The sequence below is a fragment of the Microcebus murinus genome, chromosome 6 (genome assembly GCF_040939455.1).
Source record: "Microcebus murinus isolate Inina chromosome 6, M.murinus_Inina_mat1.0, whole genome shotgun sequence".
In the NCBI taxonomy this organism is placed as follows: Eukaryota; Metazoa; Chordata; class Mammalia; order Primates; family Cheirogaleidae; genus Microcebus; species Microcebus murinus.
This window is the reverse complement of record NC_134109.1, coordinates 46,045,535-46,064,466: the sequence shown is the minus strand read 5'-3', so window position 1 is coordinate 46,064,466 and position 18,932 is coordinate 46,045,535. Positions and strand designations below refer to the sequence as shown.

At 35.3% G+C, this 18,932-nt stretch overlaps 2 protein-coding genes across 3 annotated transcripts in view; one reads left to right on the top strand and one right to left on the bottom strand.

The window, feature by feature from the left end:
• The first annotated feature begins 531 nt into the window (after positions 1-531).
• Positions 532-15,802, top strand: RTRAF (RNA transcription, translation and transport factor). Of its 2 annotated transcripts, none has more exons than XM_076004027.1 (8): positions 532-715; positions 2,287-2,411; positions 4,455-4,554; positions 9,623-9,709; positions 11,270-11,358; positions 13,348-13,416; positions 15,331-15,379; positions 15,476-15,802. In XM_076004027.1, exons 1-8 carry the CDS (start codon positions 655-657, stop codon positions 15,628-15,630), a joined length of 735 nt encoding a protein of 244 aa, XP_075860142.1. In that variant the 5' UTR covers positions 532-654; the 3' UTR covers positions 15,631-15,802. The 2 variants fall into 2 exon arrangements, with proteins under 2 accessions (XP_075860142.1, XP_075860141.1); XM_076004026.1 differs by having other exon boundaries at positions 15,455-15,802.
• A 98-nt stretch (positions 15,803-15,900) lies between these two features.
• Positions 15,901-18,932, bottom strand: part of NID2 (nidogen 2) — a 60,714-nt gene continuing 57,682 nt past the window's right edge. The window contains exons 19-21 of the mRNA XM_012758005.2: positions 17,725-17,848; positions 16,775-16,887; positions 15,901-16,572 (exon numbers count right to left, since the gene is read on the bottom strand). Coding sequence (XP_012613459.2) covers positions 16,562-16,572; positions 16,775-16,887; positions 17,725-17,848 — 248 coding nt within the window. The 3' untranslated portion in view covers positions 15,901-16,561. The remainder of the gene's footprint in view (positions 16,573-16,774; positions 16,888-17,724; positions 17,849-18,932) is intronic.

The following is an 18,932-nucleotide window of genomic DNA, read 5'->3' as shown; positions in this document are numbered from 1 at the left end:
GCAAGAATTGGTGACCTACTGGATGCTGTGACTAAGGATGCCAGGCGTAGAGGGAGGACTCCCAATTTCTGACTTCACTCAGTAGCTAGTGATATCTGGAACTATCACATAGTATTGCAGTTTTATGTTTACCTGTGGCTTACTCCCAATTAGTCTGCAAGCATCTTACTACAGGGACCTTGCTTTTTAGTCTTTGTCTTAGCAATGTTAGAAGAGCTCCTATTATGTAGGAGGAGCAATAAATAAGTGAATGTGCTCAAACTACTAAACAGTAATTCTATAATCCAACGAGCAGTGTAGCCGATAGCAAAAAAACCTCTATATACTATTCTCTGCACGTTGGGTCAAGAAGGGGAGGAAACCAGCTTCCTAGTTGCTTTCTGCCTATTGTACAACTGGGAAGCTGACAATAAAGTTTATTTGAGCGTCGACGTGCCCCGCCGTGGCCCCGCCTTCCCAACCAGAGCCGCGATTGGTGCGTATTTGCCGGGGGCCGCCGTTCTTAAGCGACGATTGGCGAAAGCCGCCGTCATTCCGGAGCGTCCCGGCGCCAGCCCGCCCTCTCGCCGCGTCGCCGGTGCCTGCGCCGCCCGCTCCACCTCGCTTCTCCTCTCCCGGCCGAGGCCCGGGGGTCCAGGGCGAGAAGCGGGGACCATGTTCCGACGCAAGCTGACGGCTCTCGACTACCACAACCCTGCCGGCTTCAACTGCAAAGGTGAGGCGGCCGCCCCAGCCCGGTCGCGTGTCCCTGACCCGGGCGGAAGTCCCTCCCTTAGCACTACCACCCCGTCTCCCCTCCGGGACCCTCGGCGGCCTTGTGTGCCCCGGGGGCCTCTGGGCCCCTGTCCTCCAGGCCGCCACGCACCTGGGCTCTCTGCAGCCGCCGCGCCCCCGGCTTCAGAGCCCCCTCACCCGCTCCAGCCTCGGCATCTCCACTTTCTGCACTTGGTTAACTCCATACACCACTGCCACCCACACACTACCTCCTCAGCACACAAAAAGGAAAACCTTGCTTTTCCTTACTTAATCTTCAACTCCATGTAATTGGATGATACCTTGAACACCTGCTATTACGGGCCAGCACGGTGCTGGATTCTGAGGAAGGTGCTAGGTAACTTGAAGGCTAGTTCACTGCCTGCCAGGAGCTAAGGGGTTGGGGTCGGGGGCCAGTCAAAACCCACGAAACAGTTTGAGGTCTAGATAGTACACAGTGAAATCTAGGACCGGTAGTGGAAGGGTAAGCATGTATAGTAACTGGCTAATTACGTTCTGTGGGTCATGCAAAAAAGTTAGTAGCAGATTAGCAGGGAGGTTGAACTGTAAATACAGAGTTATTTGGGATTTTACAGCATTAAACTTTTTAAAAGTAATAACACTGCTACTCACCATAACTCCATTACCTTCCAGTACTCATTTCCTTCTATAGTTCCTGGCCAGTTGTAGACTAGTAAGTTTGAGAGCGATCAAGTACAAGTTGTGATAATTGTATAATTCTCAACCATCATAATAGAAGCTTGAATTTGACTCAGAAATTGAAAGTAATTTCTAAACAGGATAACAGTGTTTTATTGATCTCCTGTAGAAGCATATCAAGTTACAGTATGTTGTTTTTCTACTTTAACAAGAAAGGGTTAGTGACAATAGAGCCTAGATCTGGATTTGAATCTTTGAGTCTCAATTGTCTCATCTGTAAAATGGGAATATTACCTCAAAAGAGTGTGGGCAGGATTAAATAAAAAATGTATGTACTTCATATACAGATAACATTACATGATAATTGTAGTTACAGTGTCTGTCTTTCTGAATTTTGTCATTTAATTTTATACTTTGTTATTATTTATTATTTTACTTTATTATTTGCCATAAATTTAAGTTTGCTCAGTCTCTCCCTTCTGCTCCCAAAAGAACTGGAATATTAATAACACTTAAATGGCAAGACCTTATGCCAGGCATTGTTTTAATCCACATTTTTTTCATTTAATCTTCATAACAGCTCTATGAAGTAAACTATTATTACCCTCATTTTGTAGCTGAAGACTCTGAGGTACAGCAAATATAGGTGATTAGCCCAAGTTCACACAACCACTAAGTGTCTGGACCCAGAATTTGAAGTCAGACCAAGATTTGAACAGATCATTGTTAATCTGTGGCTCCAGAGCCTGTCCTTTCAACTCCTACTTCTGTGAGCTCAGTTAATTTAGTATTCCGAGGTTAAAAAAATTCCACAGGATCCATTTATCTGTGGAGAAAGAAGTATTTTATCTAATGCAATATTTTTTGTTGCAGATGAAACAGAATTTAGAAACTTTATTGTTTGGCTAGAAGACCAGAAAATCAGACACTACAAGATTGAAGACAGAGGTAATTTAAGAAATATCCACAGCAGTGACTGGCCCAAGTTCTTTGAAAAGGTAATGAATTAGGAAGTAAGATGAAAATACAGAGAGCTTTTCTAAGAATTTTTGTGAAGATAAGCTTTTAGTTATTTTACTCTTTTAAGATAAATAATAATGATCAGTGTTAAGAAAGCTGGAATTCAGGGATGTAGGTTTTGATTTTAGAACAAATTATATTATCTCTGACTACTAAGCTTTTAATATTAGATGCAAATAATTTTCTCCAGAAACATCAAGTTTCTTAAATAAATAATGATGTATAGTCCATAAATGGTAAATACTTGACTTTCATTTAATGGCCAAAATCAGAATTTTTATATTAGACTAAAAATATAGCAATAATACATTTATAGTACTATCTCCTATATTTAAAAAAAGACATTATTGACATGCTTGAAAAGTAGAACTATATCATGTTTATGGTTATATTTAAAGTTTATAGATATGCCTGTTGTGTAGTAGAAATAGTCCTGAAAAGGTCTGTGTGTATATCATATTTTTGCAGCTAGAATAATTTTCTCTTTGACTTTAATTTTAGTAACATTTTTGAAAAAAAGAAATGGTTTTAAAATTAGTATAAAAATCACATTTTACAATGTCATTACTTACATTAAACATTTTCATCAGCTATATTACTTTGAGTAAGATACTTTCCTTTAAAAATATGAAAAGGGCTCAGTTTTTCATTGGGTAGAGTAATTGATAGGTCCCTAACTTTCTCCTTAAAATCAATGATTTTATGAATTAGGGGATTATATAAGTTGTGTACCAGGGCAATGACCCTTGAACAAGTTTATTAACCTTTCTTTGCCTCAATTTCCTCATCAATAAATCGTAGTAACAATGGTACCTGTCTCATAGGGGTGGATTTTTTGTTAATAAGTGATATACCTGTTAACAAAAGGGCTTGGCCCATTGCAACTGCTGTATGCTTATTATTGCCACCGCCTATACTACTACTGGATTATTTTCCTTTGCTCTTAAAAAAGTATTTTTGAAGTTTTCAATGGGCTTCTTAAGACTTTGAAATATATTGTTAGGATTTTATATTTGTTTATATTACATCTTATGGCTCATTCATATGTACAAAATAATACAAAGTTCTACATGTAGAAGGGTATTTGGAAAATGTAGAAAAATTTTCTGATGTAAGTAAGATAACTTAAACATAAATGTATCAAAACTTACCCAAACAGATATTATCCTTCAAGTTGGTTTCTTTGGAATGGTTATGTCATTGCTTAAAGCATATTTGGAACTTCTCTTTTGGAATTACTTTTAGATCATGAGTTACATCTTTTAAATATCCTTAGTTTTATAGTTTGAAGTAGATTTTCTTTTTGGATCATAGCCAAATCTTGTGAATGAAGGAATTACATTTTTGATTAGAAAATAAGTTACGGCTAAAAGTTACTAATTAATTAATTATCCCTGAAAGGATTTCCGAAAGGGGACTGTGGAAGTTTTGACTGGTAACATTGTGCCGGAATTAGATTTTAAGGTCTTAAGAGGCTTATTTGAAGGACATTCATTTGGATATATAGTTTCTGATGTTTACTTAAAATACTCAGTTACACCCTTCTTCTGTGTTAACATGGCCTTGCTCTATTCAGTGGCATTTCTATAATATGAAAGTTAAAGTTTAGATAATAATTGACTTATTTGTACTTCCTCCTTTTTTAAATTGTCTTTTTTTATTTAATTGTTCTGTGTATATTGAGACCTGGAATCAGAAAGTTTAGATTCAAGTCCCAGATCTAAGTTGTGTAACCACTGGCAAGTATCAGTATCTGTAGACCTCAGTTTTCTCATCCATAAAGTGAGGAGGTGGTTCTAGATCAGTTCAAATTTCAAAAAAGCATGATGGAAATAATTCACTTTTTTCTTAAGATGGTACGCTTAAATGTTTCCTTTCTTTGGGTTATGTAATCACATCAAAAGTGTAGTAATGTTATAAGAAATCCTTAGAGATCCAAACTAAGGTCTCTTTCAACTGTACCATTCTTTTGGTTCCTTGACTTTAGGATAATAATGAAACTGAATTTTTTTTTCTCACAGTATCTCAGAGATGTTAACTGTCCTTTCAAGATTCAAGATCGACAAGAAGCAATTGACTGGCTTCTTGGTTTAGCTGTTAGACTTGAATATGGAGATAATGGTATGTTTTGGGGGGAATGTGTGTTTTAAAGAGAGAGAGGAAAGATAGGAAAGAGGGAGAATGAAAATGTAGGGAACTTACCAGTTTCATTTTTTGTCTCATATTGTTTTACCTTTAGTTCATTTTTATCACAAGATGTTAGAAGTACTTTCTATTGTCTTGCATTGATATTTACATTTTTCTTTTAGAATTTAGAAATGGTGTCTTCTGGAGAAGGCTAATTGACTGTCTTCTCACAAAGTAACATTACTTTGGTAAATTTGCCATCTTTTGTAGTATGTACCTTAGCCTTTCAAATGAAATTCTTCTTAGTGTTCGAGAATTGATGGGATTTTGGGGTGGTGGTGTAGTAGATAATTTCACATGAGACTGAAAAATGTCTAATGCCGATACACATTAATACACCATAGGCCAAAATGTATTACTTAGGTTTGGATACTTCTATCATTAGAAGCATCTGAATATTAGTACCTATAGTGAAAAAAAAAAAAATTCCATTAAACTCATTTCCCCCATTTTATTTTGAAAGGCCTGCCCACATCTGATCATCTTATCTTAACTCCATACTCTGTTTTATGTTTTTCTCTTTTATGGTACTGTCAGTTCCAGTCCTTCTAATCATTTGCTTTTGAAGCCTTTTGATATCTTTGGCTTCTCCCCTTCCTTCACATCCTGCTCCCATTGATCTTTTTCCATGTCTGTTGTATCTTATCTTCTTTGTTCCCACTGCCATCACCCTAATTCAGGCTCTTGGCATTTTCTGCCAAGAATATTGTTATATCTTCCCAACTAGTCACTCATCAGTGTCATATTCTATTCTTAACTGCATGGCCCACCAAGCTAACTTTCTGAAGTGTAAATCTGTTTTGGAATGCTACTTGTGGTTTTCAAGGAACAACTCCAGTCACATATTGAGAAACATTATTTCCCTTTGTCTACAAAAGGAATTTTAGGCTCCTTAGCTAGGTATTTAAGGCTTTCAGTGACTGGTGTCCAACTAGTATTTACATATTTGACATCCCAGGCAAACTAGAATAACACTGATTCCTATTTATATCCTTTTTCCTGCCCTCAATTTCTTTGTTGACTTTTCCCTTCACTCATATGCCATTTCAGTCTATCTCTACACATCTAAATACCACCCATCTTTTTAAGATCCAGCTCAAATGCTATCTTAGTAGCAGTAATATTTCCCTCTGAACTTTCATACCTTTTAACTCTATGCCTTTTAAGTCATTTGCCACTTTCTGTTTTGCTTCTGTGTCTTATTTGCCTCAGTAAATTGTAAGCTGACACTCAGCTTCGTTTCCTGCATGCCACCTCTATTAGTTTCCTCTCACTGCTGTAACAAATTACTACAAACTTAGTGATTTAAGACAATAATCTATTGTCTTATTTTGGAATCAGAAATCCAACATCAGTCTCACTGCTAAAGTCAAGTTGTCAGCAGAACTGGTCCCTTTTGAGACTCAGGGAAATCTGTTTCTTTGCCTTTTGCACCTTCTAAAGGTTGCCTGCATTCCTTGACTCTCTACCCCCTTCCTCCATATTCAAATCTAGCAGCTTAGCATTTTTCAGTCTCTCTGACTCTATTCCATTGTCATCTTTTTCTCTTTGACCCTCCTGCCTCCCTCTTACAAGAACATTGCAATTACACTGGGCCCACCTGGATAATCCAGGATAATCTCCTCATTTTGGAGTGTTTAATTTGATCATATCTGCAAGTCCTTTTTGCCATGTGAGGTAACATATACACAGGTTCCAGGAATTGGGACATGGATATCTTTAGGGGGAGTCGTTACTCTGTCTGCCACAGTACCTGACAGTTTCTGGCACACAGTAAGTGCTTGTCAACTTTAGTAGTTGTTCAATGAATGCAGAATATATGAATGTATACATTTATTGATTTGGAGCATCAGTTTTTTGCTAGTGCCTCAGACTTAAATTTCAGAAGCCTTATGGCAAAAATCTTAAGGAAAACTCTAATTTGAGACTTTTTTTTATTTTCAATTTTAGCTTAAAAAAAATATTTGTGCTTTTCTTCCTTTAGAAAACAAATGTTGAAATCATAAGCCTTGTGGCCTTGATGTAGTATTAATTGATTTTGAAGACCTTTAATAAGGTCTTTTTATTTATCCCTCTCTGGATTGGTAGGAACTATAGGTAATAAAGCATTCTCCAGTGTATCAAAAGTGTTTTTCAGCTATTCCCAAATAAATTCTTAGTCCCATCTCAATTTATTTCCATTTTACTCTTGTTTATTCCATTTGTTCTATTTTTATAATCCTTCAACCTTCAGTGGTAGGTGCCATATAATTATGTATCTCTACAGTTAATTATAAGTACATCTATTTCTCAGCAATAACGTGCTTTAATGGATTAATAAACAGCTTATATATTAAATGAAAAGGAAATCAATATATAATTGAAAGGTAAATGGTATCAAGAGTGTATAATAAAGTCTAAACTACAAAAGAGGTTTTGTTTATTAAAATTTAGATTGCAAGAATAGACTTGAAAATTGGTTAAAGTAATACCATTCTTTATCAGTAGGAGGTGCTGATGTTCTTTTGTGGTTTTACATTAATATATTGCCTTCTTGACTTTTCAGTTACTTATTTGAAATTTGCTGAAACCACTGTGAATTTCTATTATTTGTGCTTTGCCATTTTTCAAGCTTTTTGCTAGCTTGTCAATTAAGATGATTAAAATCTGACTTGAGGCCGGGCGCGGTGGCTCACGCCTGTAATCCTAGCACTCTGGGAGGCCGAGGCGGGCGGATTGCTCAAGGTCAGGAGTTCAAAACCAGCCTGAGCGAGACCCCGTCTCTACCATAAAAATAGAAAGAAATTAATTGGCCAACTAATATATATAATATAAAAAAAAAATCAGCCGGGCATGGTGGCTCGTGCCTGTAGTCCCAGCTACTCGGGAGGCTGAGGCAGGAGGATCGCTTGAGCCCAGGAGTTTGAGGTTGCTGTGAGCTAGGCTGACGCCACGGCACTCACTCTAGCCTAGGCAAGAAAGCGAGACTCTGTCTCAAAAAAAAAAAAAAAAAAAATCTGACTTGAATTGTTTTCGTTTACTTTTTTGATATTTTAGATTTGTAGAAAAACTGCACGAATAGTACAAAGAATTTTCATGTACCCAGGTTCTGCAAATTTAACATTTTAGTTCATTTGATTTATGCTTCTCTCTATGTAGACACACACCACATATTTTTTTCCTGAGCCATTTGATAGTAAGTTTTAGGTGATTCCCTTTTACCCTTACATACTTCAGTGTGCATGTCCTAAAAATGACTGTCTCATATAACCTCAGTACAATGATCAAAATCAGAAAGTTAACTTGGATAAAATACTATTATATCTTAGCTGTTGTTAACATTTCAACAACTGCCCCCCCCTAAAAAAAAAAACACCCCAAAGCAGACCTGGATTATGCATTGCATTTAGTTGTTATATCTCTTTAGTCTCCTTTAATCTGGAACAATTCTTGTCTTTATTTGTGCTTGATGACACTGACATTTATTTTGTAGAATGTCCTTCAGTTTGGGTTTGTGTGGTGTTTCCTCATGATTAGGTTCAGGTTTAGGATTTGTACTTGTTAAGAATAACACAAAAGTGATGTGTTCTTTTAAGTGCATAATATCAGGAGATATGGGATAGTGATATGTCCCATAACTAGTCATGTTAGCTTTGATCACTTCGTTAAGGTTTCTCCACAGTAAAATTACTATTTTCTCCTTTGTAATACCTTGCCGGGAGGTTCTTTGAGACTATGTCAGTATGCTTTTGCTCCTCAAATTTTCATTTGATGATGCTTGCTTGAATCAGTTATTATGTTGATGATTGCCAAGAGGAGTTTTTCTAATTCAGTCATTCCTTCTACATTTATTTGTTGGCTTTCTACTGTAGGAGGAGCTTTCCCATCTCTCCAGTGTGTTTGTTTGTTTGTTTAAATCTGTATGGATTTATGGATTATTTTATTCAGTGGATCAGAATACTTTTTATCATCACATATTTTGATGTTTATACTCCTCCAGATTTGGCCAAGGAAGCCTCTTCAGGCTGACTCCTGTCTGACTTAAATTTTAAGGCTTTTATTTTTCCCTTGTTTCATTAGCAAATCATGTAAACATTATAGCCTAAGGTGCCATTTTGGGCATTAAGTTTAGTGAATTATTATTAAGAGCTTTTGCTCATGAATTCTTTTTAAGTATTATTATTTTTCCAATGAAAGTAATAAAATCTGCCTTTGGAATTCTGAATTTCACATTTCCATGAAATAAACTTTAGGTTTGTCTATGATGGTAGTATATTTGAAGTGTTGCTTTTTTTTGGAAAGCAAGGTTTTTGGATTCTATATACAACATTCAAAAGAAGATTGGGGATAAACTTATTTTTTATTGAGTTTCTATTTAATCTTATGTAACCTATACTTACCCTGCTCCTACTCTTTGCCAAGTTTCAGAGGAAGCTCTAAAAGCAGACTTTTCCCTCCTAAAATTTAGATGTTTGAAATGATTTCCTTTAGAAATAGTAATAAAAAGATATTTGTGTCAAGCATTTCAGTAATAATTTTAGCTTAATCAAAAAGATTCAATCACATAGTTTTGTTAGATTTCTTATAGCAAAAATTAATTTTGATTGGATGAGTTGGTTTTTGCTTATACAGCTTGAGCATCCCTAATCCAAAAATCCAAAGTCATAAACCTTTTGAACGCCACCTTGAGGACACAAGTGGAAAATCCTATATACCTACTTAATACAGACTTTGCTTCCTGCACAAAATTAAGAATATTATATAAAATTATCTTCAGACTATGTGTATAAGGTATGTATGAAACATAAATGATTTTTGTGTGTAGATTCGTATCCCATCCCCAAGATATTTCATTATGTATATGCAAATATTCCAAAATATAAAACATTTCTGATTCCAAGAATTTCTGAGAAGGGATACTCAACCTGTAATAAGTTTGGCTCAGTTAAATTTGGTAAATTAGCAGTGTTTATTTTACCTCAAGTTGCAGTTCTACAGATTATATTTTTGCCTATTTTTATAGCTGAAAAATACAAGGACTTAGTACCTGATAACGCAAAAAATGCTGACAGTGCAACTAAAAATGCAGAGCCATTGATCAATTTGGATGGTGAGTATATGAATGCATAAAATTGATCAATAATTTTTGTTTCTTAAATGTTTTTTATTTTTATTTTTTTTGAGACAGTCTTACTCTGTTGCCCAGGCTAGAGGGCCATGGCGTCAGCCTAGCTCACAGCAACCTCAAACTCCTGGGCTCAAGCGATCTCCTGCCTCAGCCTCCCAAATAGCTGGGAATATAGGCGAGCACTACCATGCCTGGCTAATTTTTTCTATTTTTAGTAGAGATAGGGTGTTGCTCTTGCTCAGATCTCCAGCCTCAACCTCCCAAGTAGCTGGGAATATAGGTGAGCACCACCACGCCTGGCTAATTTTTTCTATTTTTAGTAGAGATAGGCTCTTGCTCTTGCTCAGGTGGTCTCCAACTCCTGAACTCAAGTGATTCATCTCAGCCTTCCAGAGTGCTAGGATTATAGGCTTATAGGCGTGAGCTACCACGCCCGATCTTTAAATGTTTTTTACTTCTTAGAATGAAGTCCAAGTTTACTTGGTTTTAGTAAATGAAGAAGGCTCCATGCAGACAGCATTTATGTTGATATTTCATTGTTTTTTACTGTCAGTTAAATGTACTTTCTCCCTCCCCTTGCATATGAATATCTGAATGTTAAAATGCTGTTCTTTGATTTGCTCCTAGTAATTTGTGGTTTTGATTTGTATTTAACCATGGAGGTCATTGTTTGTCTTCCTGGATGTGTAAATTTTTTTAAAATCCAATGACACTATGAGATAAGTGGTAACATTTTTCATTATTTTATGTCCCAGGTGTCTTCTAGTAATTCTTTCCTCTTTTAAAAGTATGAAGATTCTAATTACCTAGATTATGATATGTTAAATATTCTTTCACCGGCTGATTCTTTATGACCTATAATTTGGGAGTTATCATTTTGAATGAATGAGCTTCTTGGATACTCCAGAGCTGCTGCGTAGAGAACAGGTTTTGGCAAACTGCCGGTTGGAGGGATCTATGAATTAAAACTAATAGTCTTGGGAAGAAATGTTGATTAAAAGTGCTACATATATGGGCCTTGCAGAAAAATTTACAGGACAAGCCTAATGTGAGTTAAATTAGTCATTTATTGGATTTTTCAGTTTGGTTAATGAAATACAGATGTTCCTCGACTTACAAGGGGGATTACATCCCGAAGTCAAAAATATCTTAAGTCAGAAATGCATTTAATATTCTGATAAACCCATTGTAAAGTTGAAAAATCATAAGCGGAACCATAAGTCCTGATGCTCCTCAATACAATGGCATTACATCCCAATAAACCCATTGTAAAGTTGAGAAATCCTAAGTCCACCCATGTGAGTCTGGAACCCTCTGGAGAGTAATGGGAAAACCATTTATCTCATCAGTTTACCTAATTGTTGATACTCTACACTGCTTTATGTTTTTTCTCTTGTCAGCAGCAGTTTTAAAAATTAAGAGATTTATTATTACTAGAATATTTAAAATGTTTTTTGTAAGTTTATATATTCACAAATATGTCTGATTATATGTTTGCAGAGCTATAAAGGGTTTTTGTTGTTCATTTTTAATCTTTTATAGTAAATAATCCTGATTTCAAGGCTGGTGTGATGGCTTTGGCTAATCTCCTTCAAATTCAACGTCATGATGATTACCTGGTAATGCTTAAGGTCAGCTTCATATTCTTGATTCTTGATAGAAACTGCATATAGAAAAGTATTCATTTTCTAAATTTTAACTATTGATATTTAAATTTATTTTTGATTAAAATATAGTAGAGGAATGTGGGACATAAAGCAGATTTCATGATTTTATCTGTTTTGGATTGTCTAGTAATAACTAATATCTGGGAATTTACTGTGTGCCTGCCACTGGGCTAAATCCTTTGCAAAGATGATCTCATTCAATTCTCCCAACAGTCCTAGAGGTAGATGCTAATGTCTGTTTTAAAAAAATATACGTATATGAAGAGATGGAAACGTAAAGGGGATAGACAAATGATGTCTAAGATGAAGAAAGTGATAGAGCTGGGATTTTAAGCACTCTGATCTTGCGGGCCATCCTTTTTTTTACATTACTTCTTTTTAAGGGTTCATTGTTGGTATTCATTAAGATAGTGGAAAATGCCAAATCAGTAGTGAATTATATATACTCCCCCAAACCTCTTTGAAAAATTAATGTTTTTGTCTTCTGAATCCTTCATCCTAGATAAGGATACTCAATTCATACCTCCACTTCAGGGAGCCCAGTAATCTGGAAGAGTTCTCTTGTTTCTGAGATTTATTCCTAGTAATTGTGAAAGTACAGTGGGGTAGATCAGGAGATTGGTACTTAAGATACCAGATTAGGAAATTATTTTAGAGATTATTACTAATTTTACAAGAGACTAAAAAGCTTTCAATCAGACCTTGTTGCATGTATGTTACTTTAAAGTACTTTGTGATAAATTGAATAATAAAATTTCACTCTACCCAGAAGAGATTAAACCATAATTTACCCTACTTTTTAGAATTATATATATTTAATATCAGTTTTAACAAGGGAAAGACTGTTCTATTCTTAAATTATTACAATTTTCTAGACTGAATCTGAATCTTAACTTGGATTTTCCCAACCCAGATTGGATGCCAAAAGACAAAAAGTTGTTTTTAGTGAAATTTAGCTGTTTCAAAGGCTTGTTCTTTACTCAATTATGTAAATTGACTTGGAATAGTTCTACAATGAACAGGTCAGCTTTAATCATTAAATGAGAAGAGAAATAGACAATGCATAGCATATTGAGGGTGCTTTTGTTAGACTCTGAAAACTCGATGGGAATAATTGTATATTAGCTACAACAAAAAGCTTTATAAAATTCTAGTCCAAGCTGCATATTAGACAACCTCTTTCAGTTGTTTAAGAGGCATTCAAATAATACATGGTAATATGGCAAACATCTTAGGTTTGCCAAATACAAGAATCAGTATATTAACTGTTTGGCAACCAGACTGTTTAATACATTTGCAATCACTGTTAAACATTGTCTTAATTATCTTTTTCAAATATACCATTTGCTTTTTATTAAGAATAATTTTTCAAGTTTTCACTTTTTTTGAGTTGTAATTGTCATCCCTCTAAAATTCCATTTTAAGAATCTTGTTTTTTAAGTGTGTGTACATGCATGCATTTGTGCCTGCCATAATGAAATGCCTGTATCCTTTGAAAGGTCTAAAAATATTTTACTATAATTAAGTGAAAAGAGCAAGGTATAAGCAATATATATGATGGTATATGCATACCTGTAATTTAGTGGAGTTTTTGTAGGATACATAATCTGGTAATATTGATTGTCTTCTGGAGGGATAGCTAGGCTCAGGTAGCAATGAGACCAACTTCTTACTATATGTGTCCTTCTATATTTAAAAAAAATTTTTTTTAACCAGGGACAAGTACTCCCCATTCAAAAAATGTTTTTAATTATATCATTCCATGTTATTAAATATTAAAAGTGAAAATTTTCATTACAACAGCTTGGTTTTTAAAATTTTTAATTTATTAATTCAACTAGGTAATTCTAACCTCATCAGACTGAGCATCCTTATTCTCTAGGATCAGAGAAGAAAGAATGACAAACAGCCTATAATTAATTAGTAAAGACAATGTTTTGGGGTTTTTTTTAGGCAATTCGCATTTTGGTTCAGGAGCGCCTGACACAGGATGCAGTTGCTAAAGCAAATCAAACAAAAGAGGTATGTTTTTATAAATTCTAAAGAAGTTATTAATGAAACTTTGCATGTATCTGTGTAAGATGCTCATTCTACATTAGAACAGCCTATAGAAGGATAGCTTACTTCAGTGCAGATGAATTTTCACTTCATACCTCAGAAAGGCTAGCAATAGCACATCTAATTACCTGGCATAAAATAGGAAAGTAATTTGGTTAAGGTCATCTAGTTGATCAGTGTGGTAGAGCTCAGGCAGTCTGATTTAAGAGCCTGTGTTCTTATGGAAGGTGGGGGCAAAGGTTCCATGTGGCCATCTGCATGAGCTTTTCAGTCTGCCCAGGTGAAGGGGTAGAGGCCTGTATTGGAATGTAAGGGTTACAGTACAGATGACAAACAGTACCATCTTTCAGTCCTGCTTTGTAGGCTGAGAAACCTATATACCATGACTACCTTCCCCTTAAAAGAATAGTTGGGAGATATTTTTGATTATATCAGAAATTCAAATATCCCTAAAGTTTCATTAACTATGAGACAGTCCAGAGAATGTCCTCAGGACTAGCAGTAGCTAGAGGTATTTGATAGTGTCTCTGGCATAACCGTCATTCTGGACTTTGGTGCCCCACTCCCATCTCCAATATTTTTTTTGTCCTCTAAGCCCTTTAGGCAGGCCCAGCAGTGTTAAAAGGTTACTAATTCCAGGGCAGTGTCTGTGGAAGATACTTTTTTCCCCTAAAGGTTCTTATTGGCTTATTCCTTATGTATGAATCAGGCCACTGGAAATTAAAGATCAGCTTATTTCACCCACACTATAAGGACAGATAGTACATTGTTCTGGCATAATAAAATCATTCATTCATGCAGCAAAAACTGTCTCTTTGGTTTAAAAGGCAGGCAACTATAAGGGCATAGCCAAATCTCTTTGCTCTGGTTTGCAAATTAAGGTTTGGAGCACTGACAATAAACTGTTAATGTCATCTCAAAAGATACCACCCTATAATAATTTAGTGTACTTCTTTATAACCATTCATAACTAGTATTTGAGGCATGTGGTAATTTTCAGGGGTAGCTATTCCTTGGTGGTCTTTTGGCAGACAGGGAAAAATGGAGCTGCTGGTACAAGACCACCATATAAAGCCACTCAGTACAATTGTACTCTTTAATTTTTTTGCTTACTGTACTTTCATACGTATAACTTACTAGCTATTTTAAAACAGATGGAGCCTAGGTAGGTTTTCATTAATAGATTAGGCAAGTATTGAACAGTGACTAAAGCATTTGAGTAGTGATGGCTTTTATCTTTGAAAGTATAGGTAGTGTCTTTTTATTGGTAATGATTTTATACAGTATAATCAGTGAAAGTCTAGATTGCCTGTCTTCATTTTTATTATGAAGTCTGTATAGTTTGGTATCATAAGTCACCATCTTTGGTATGTCCTGTAAGTAATGACTGGTTAAATGGTGGTTTTTCAAAGTAGTTTCTAAATGAACTATTAAAAGTTAAATTATATATAATCTGATAAACATCACACTGAGAAAAATAGTTGTGTATATTTTAGATATGTTTGTGTAATTTGTAAAGAAATTAATGTGCTCAGAAACTTGAGGAAAGTAATGTAAAAGTAGTCCTATTTTTACCTGTACACTGCTTACTGTAGTTAAAATGGAGCTCTCCATAGCAGTAGTGACAAAGCCCTACTGCAATATGGATGTATTATTTTATGTGCCTGGGCTAAAGGATTGGATGGTCTAAAGGCCCTTCTTTCCTAATTGGTGGTTATATGGAAGAACTTGCCCATCCCAAGATAAATTTAAACAGAAAATTCTTAGTTCCCTTGCCCCTACAGCTGAAAGTTAAGAGAATAGTTAGCTGTTTTTCATAGTTTAAATGAGAAAGGATTGTTAATCATATAGTCTCATTTTATCTTTTTTTTTATAAAGGGCTTGCCTGTTGCTTTAGACAAACATATTCTTGGTTTTGACACAGGAGGTAAGTGAGTTTGTTCTGATTTAGAGACTTGGGGGAAAATGAATGGTCTTAAGTGTACAAATTATATATTGATAGTGTTCTCTTCTTATAAAATAGATGCAGTTCTTAATGAAGCTGCTCAAATTCTACGATTGCTGCATATAGAAGAGCTCAGAGAGCTACAGACAAAAATTAATGAAGCCATAGTAGCTGTTCAGGCAATTATTGCTGATCCAAAGACAGACCACAGACTGGGGAAAGTTGGAAGATGAACCACTAAGATTTCAGCTTCTCACCTACTTAGTACAGTTGGGAACCACGTACACTTCTGGCATGTGTTTGGAAATCAAATGTCACATTTTCCAGGGAGGAATCCTAGAAAATTGACAATGTTCTAGAGATTTACCACCACTGCTTTTTTCCTTAATAAAGTTTGGGAAAGTGGATTTTTTCTTTTTACTATGTATAATTAATCTTTCTTGTGTGGTTGAGGTAATACGTCAAGCCCCATCTTGGTCATACAGAGAATATAGATCCTTAAGTCATAGGAAAACTTAAAATATTTTATTGGAATAACATAGAAAATTTGAGAACTGTTACGTCTTTGGTATTTATTAATGTAGTATTTTCTGTGGGTGCTTCTATAGAGGCACTTACAAGGATGAGAAAATAGATTGAATCATTCTAGCACCTTTTGATATAAATAGAAATGCACTGATGCAGAGGTAAAAAAAAAAAGTTAGACCTTTTGTTGGGAAACTATAAACTGGTCATTTCCCATCAGTTCTGCATTGGCTTCTGTATATCAAAGTTTATGATCCTTAGGATTGTATATTTTTATACTCTCACATGTTTTAATTTCTTGGCCAGAAAGAATCTATAGCAAAAATCAGATTTAGCGTCTTAAACTCTCATTCTTAGTTGAATTTGACCTTTTAAATATAAGTGTTTACAAAAAGTTGCTTTAATAAGCAACAATTAAAATTCTATTACCTTTTTAAAACTTACAGTAGTAAAGATTGAGGTATAAACTTTTCACAAAATATACTTAGTCTTTTTGCACTAAAAATGTTCATCTTGTAGGTCCCAGAACTTCTCATGGCCAATTCCTTTTCCACTTTCTTCACCTTTGTTTGCAGTACATGTTCTTTAGGGTCCAGGTTCTGATTGTAAACTCCAAGTCCACCTTTAACATGGTCCTGTTTACTTTCTTCCTGTGAGGATAGAGTAGGGGGGGGGAGGTATTTTATAACTAAGTTGCAACAGCATGTCTTTCATTTTGTATATGGTTAAGCTAGGTAGATGTATGAGCTCTCAATAGTGGCAGCAGAGCTAAGCTGGGCCAGGGGTAATCCATTTATATATATTTTTTCTCCCTGCTAATCCAGAGGAGCATCATGAAGCATGTCCATTTACCTGTGGGGCAGTAGGGGTAGACTGCAGTTATCCCGTAGAGATGAGATCGCTGCTCTGGGAGATACTCATCAGTAAACTGACCACTGTCTTTATTTACTGATATAACACCGTCCCTAGTAACAGAATGAATTCATGGAGAGTCAATCACTAGGTAAAAAGATACAAGGTTAAACACAAAAGTCAGTTTTAATAGAGAGAAGTCTCTGCTCCTGAGTGATGCTGATGCCACACTGAAGTTTGAGAACCACTGGTCTAAAATCAGTTGTTCTTAATGCTAGCTGCACATTAGAATCACATGAGAATCTATTAAAATACAATTTCTTGGGCCATGTGCCAGACCAATTAAGTCAAAATTGTAAGGAATGGGGTAGAGGGCTTAGACATGTACATTTTATGTTCCCCAGTTTCTCATTTGAGAACTAGTCTAAATAGTATTTTTCAGTTTTCCTTGGTAGACAATATGTCCACATCTTTTTAAAAATCAATTTAGGTGGCACACACACACACGCCCAGCTACTCAGGAGATTGAGGCAGAAGGATCACTTGAGCTTGCAGTGAGCTATGATGACACCACTGCACTCTGCCCAGGGCGATGGAGTGAGACTGTCTCAAGAAGAAAAAATATACCTCATGGTGCCACTGAAAGGTAGCCTTTTATTCTCTGATGAACAGATTTAGATTAATGTGCTTCCCTTTTAGATAGCTTATTACCAAATAGCTTTGCCACTTTTAAGTTACATGTGAGCAATACCATTAAATTTCTGGGTGAAGTAAAGGCACAATTTCAAAAGCAGTTACACTTGAAGGATGTTATCTGTTAATAAGATAATGAAACAAAAGCCTTAGCAGAGGACTTAATTACTAGTGTCAATTAATTTTTGGTAAAACAAGTAGTATGTCCTCTAAAACAGTCAGCCTTCTCAGGCTTGTCCACAGTATGTTGGTCTCACCTCCTCCAGTCCGTGTGGTAGAAGTGATCTGCATAGCTAACAATGCTGAAGGGGTAGTTGAGGTTATTTTGAATGACACGCCGTCCAGTTCCATCAGGTAGTGTGCACTCCAGTTTTTTGGTTCCTTTTAAAATATTAAAGGAGGAAAATGAGATCCTTTTGCACCATGGAGAAAGAAAAGCTGCTCTGCCAAAAATGATAGTGGCAGATAAATTCCTTATCAAAAGAAACAAAGTATTAATAGAATAGGAAATAGGATATTTTACTTCCATTGTAATCATACAAATTAGCAACTACAAAATTTCCTGTTCTATTATTAGTCTCCAGTTTGTTGAATAGCTTTTCAGTTTTTAATAGAGATAGGATTGCATTTACTGAAATCTGGTGAAGTTTCTTCCAAAGCAGGACTTTAGAGATAACATATGTGATTTTAAACCTTAGCTTATAAATTTATAAACCTAACATCTGAGTAAATACTTGTCCTCTGTAAACAATGTGTAATAGCCAAGGCAACCTTTTGACAAAAATCCTTAAATATTTTTAAAGAATATATTATTTTTTCAGTGAGAGGGAAGAAAAGCAACTAAAATAGTAACATGGCTCATATTTTTCAGTGTAAAGGAGTCAGTCCAAATTTTGCAAAAACTAAACAATTCAAGAATTTCCAAGTTTCACATTTCTCATGGAGCCCTGGCTTAAATTTCAAATACTCTTTTAAAATGTAATTTGTTTTGGATGGGTTGTAAAGTGATCCATCTGCATTACAATCCCTTGAATTAGATTATATTTCTTCAAGAACAGTCTTTTTCATATTATTTAATATAAAAAAGACACATATCTTTTCAATTATGCTAATGAGAAGCAAACAAATAGATAAGCCTGGGTATTAGCAACCCAGATTTATTACTGAAGGAAGCCACCTTGTACATCACTTTTCAAAGAATGTTCTTGGCATAATTACATACTGTTACAGTAATAGATTTATCTAAGTTTGTCAATTCAACAGTGGCTAATATTTCTTTTTAACTCTTAAAAATTATGCCAAGTGTTCATGTTGAGATCAGGCAAGCAGCACAAACTTAACTGCCTGATTCAGACCCTCCTTTCCTCACCAAAGATTATAAGGACCATTTTAAAATATTCTTTAAAAATGTATAGACCAAAGGAGTAGATTATGTGCTATACTGTTAAAAATTTATTTACCCCAA

What these genes read in the sequence shown, in the direction of transcription:
- RTRAF (XM_076004026.1), top strand. Translation starts at nt 655, where the DNA reads ATGTTCCGACGCAAGCTGACGGCTCTCGACTACCACAACCCTGCCGGC. An exon ending in TGCCGGCTTCAACTGCAAAG is followed by an intron (nt 716 to 2,286) that starts GTGAGGCGGCCG and finishes TTTTTGTTGCAG; the next exon opens with ATGAAACAGAATTTAGAAAC. An exon ending in AAGCAAATCAAACAAAAGAG is followed by an intron (nt 13,417 to 15,330) that starts GTATGTTTTTAT and finishes TTTTTTATAAAG; the next exon opens with GGCTTGCCTGTTGCTTTAGA.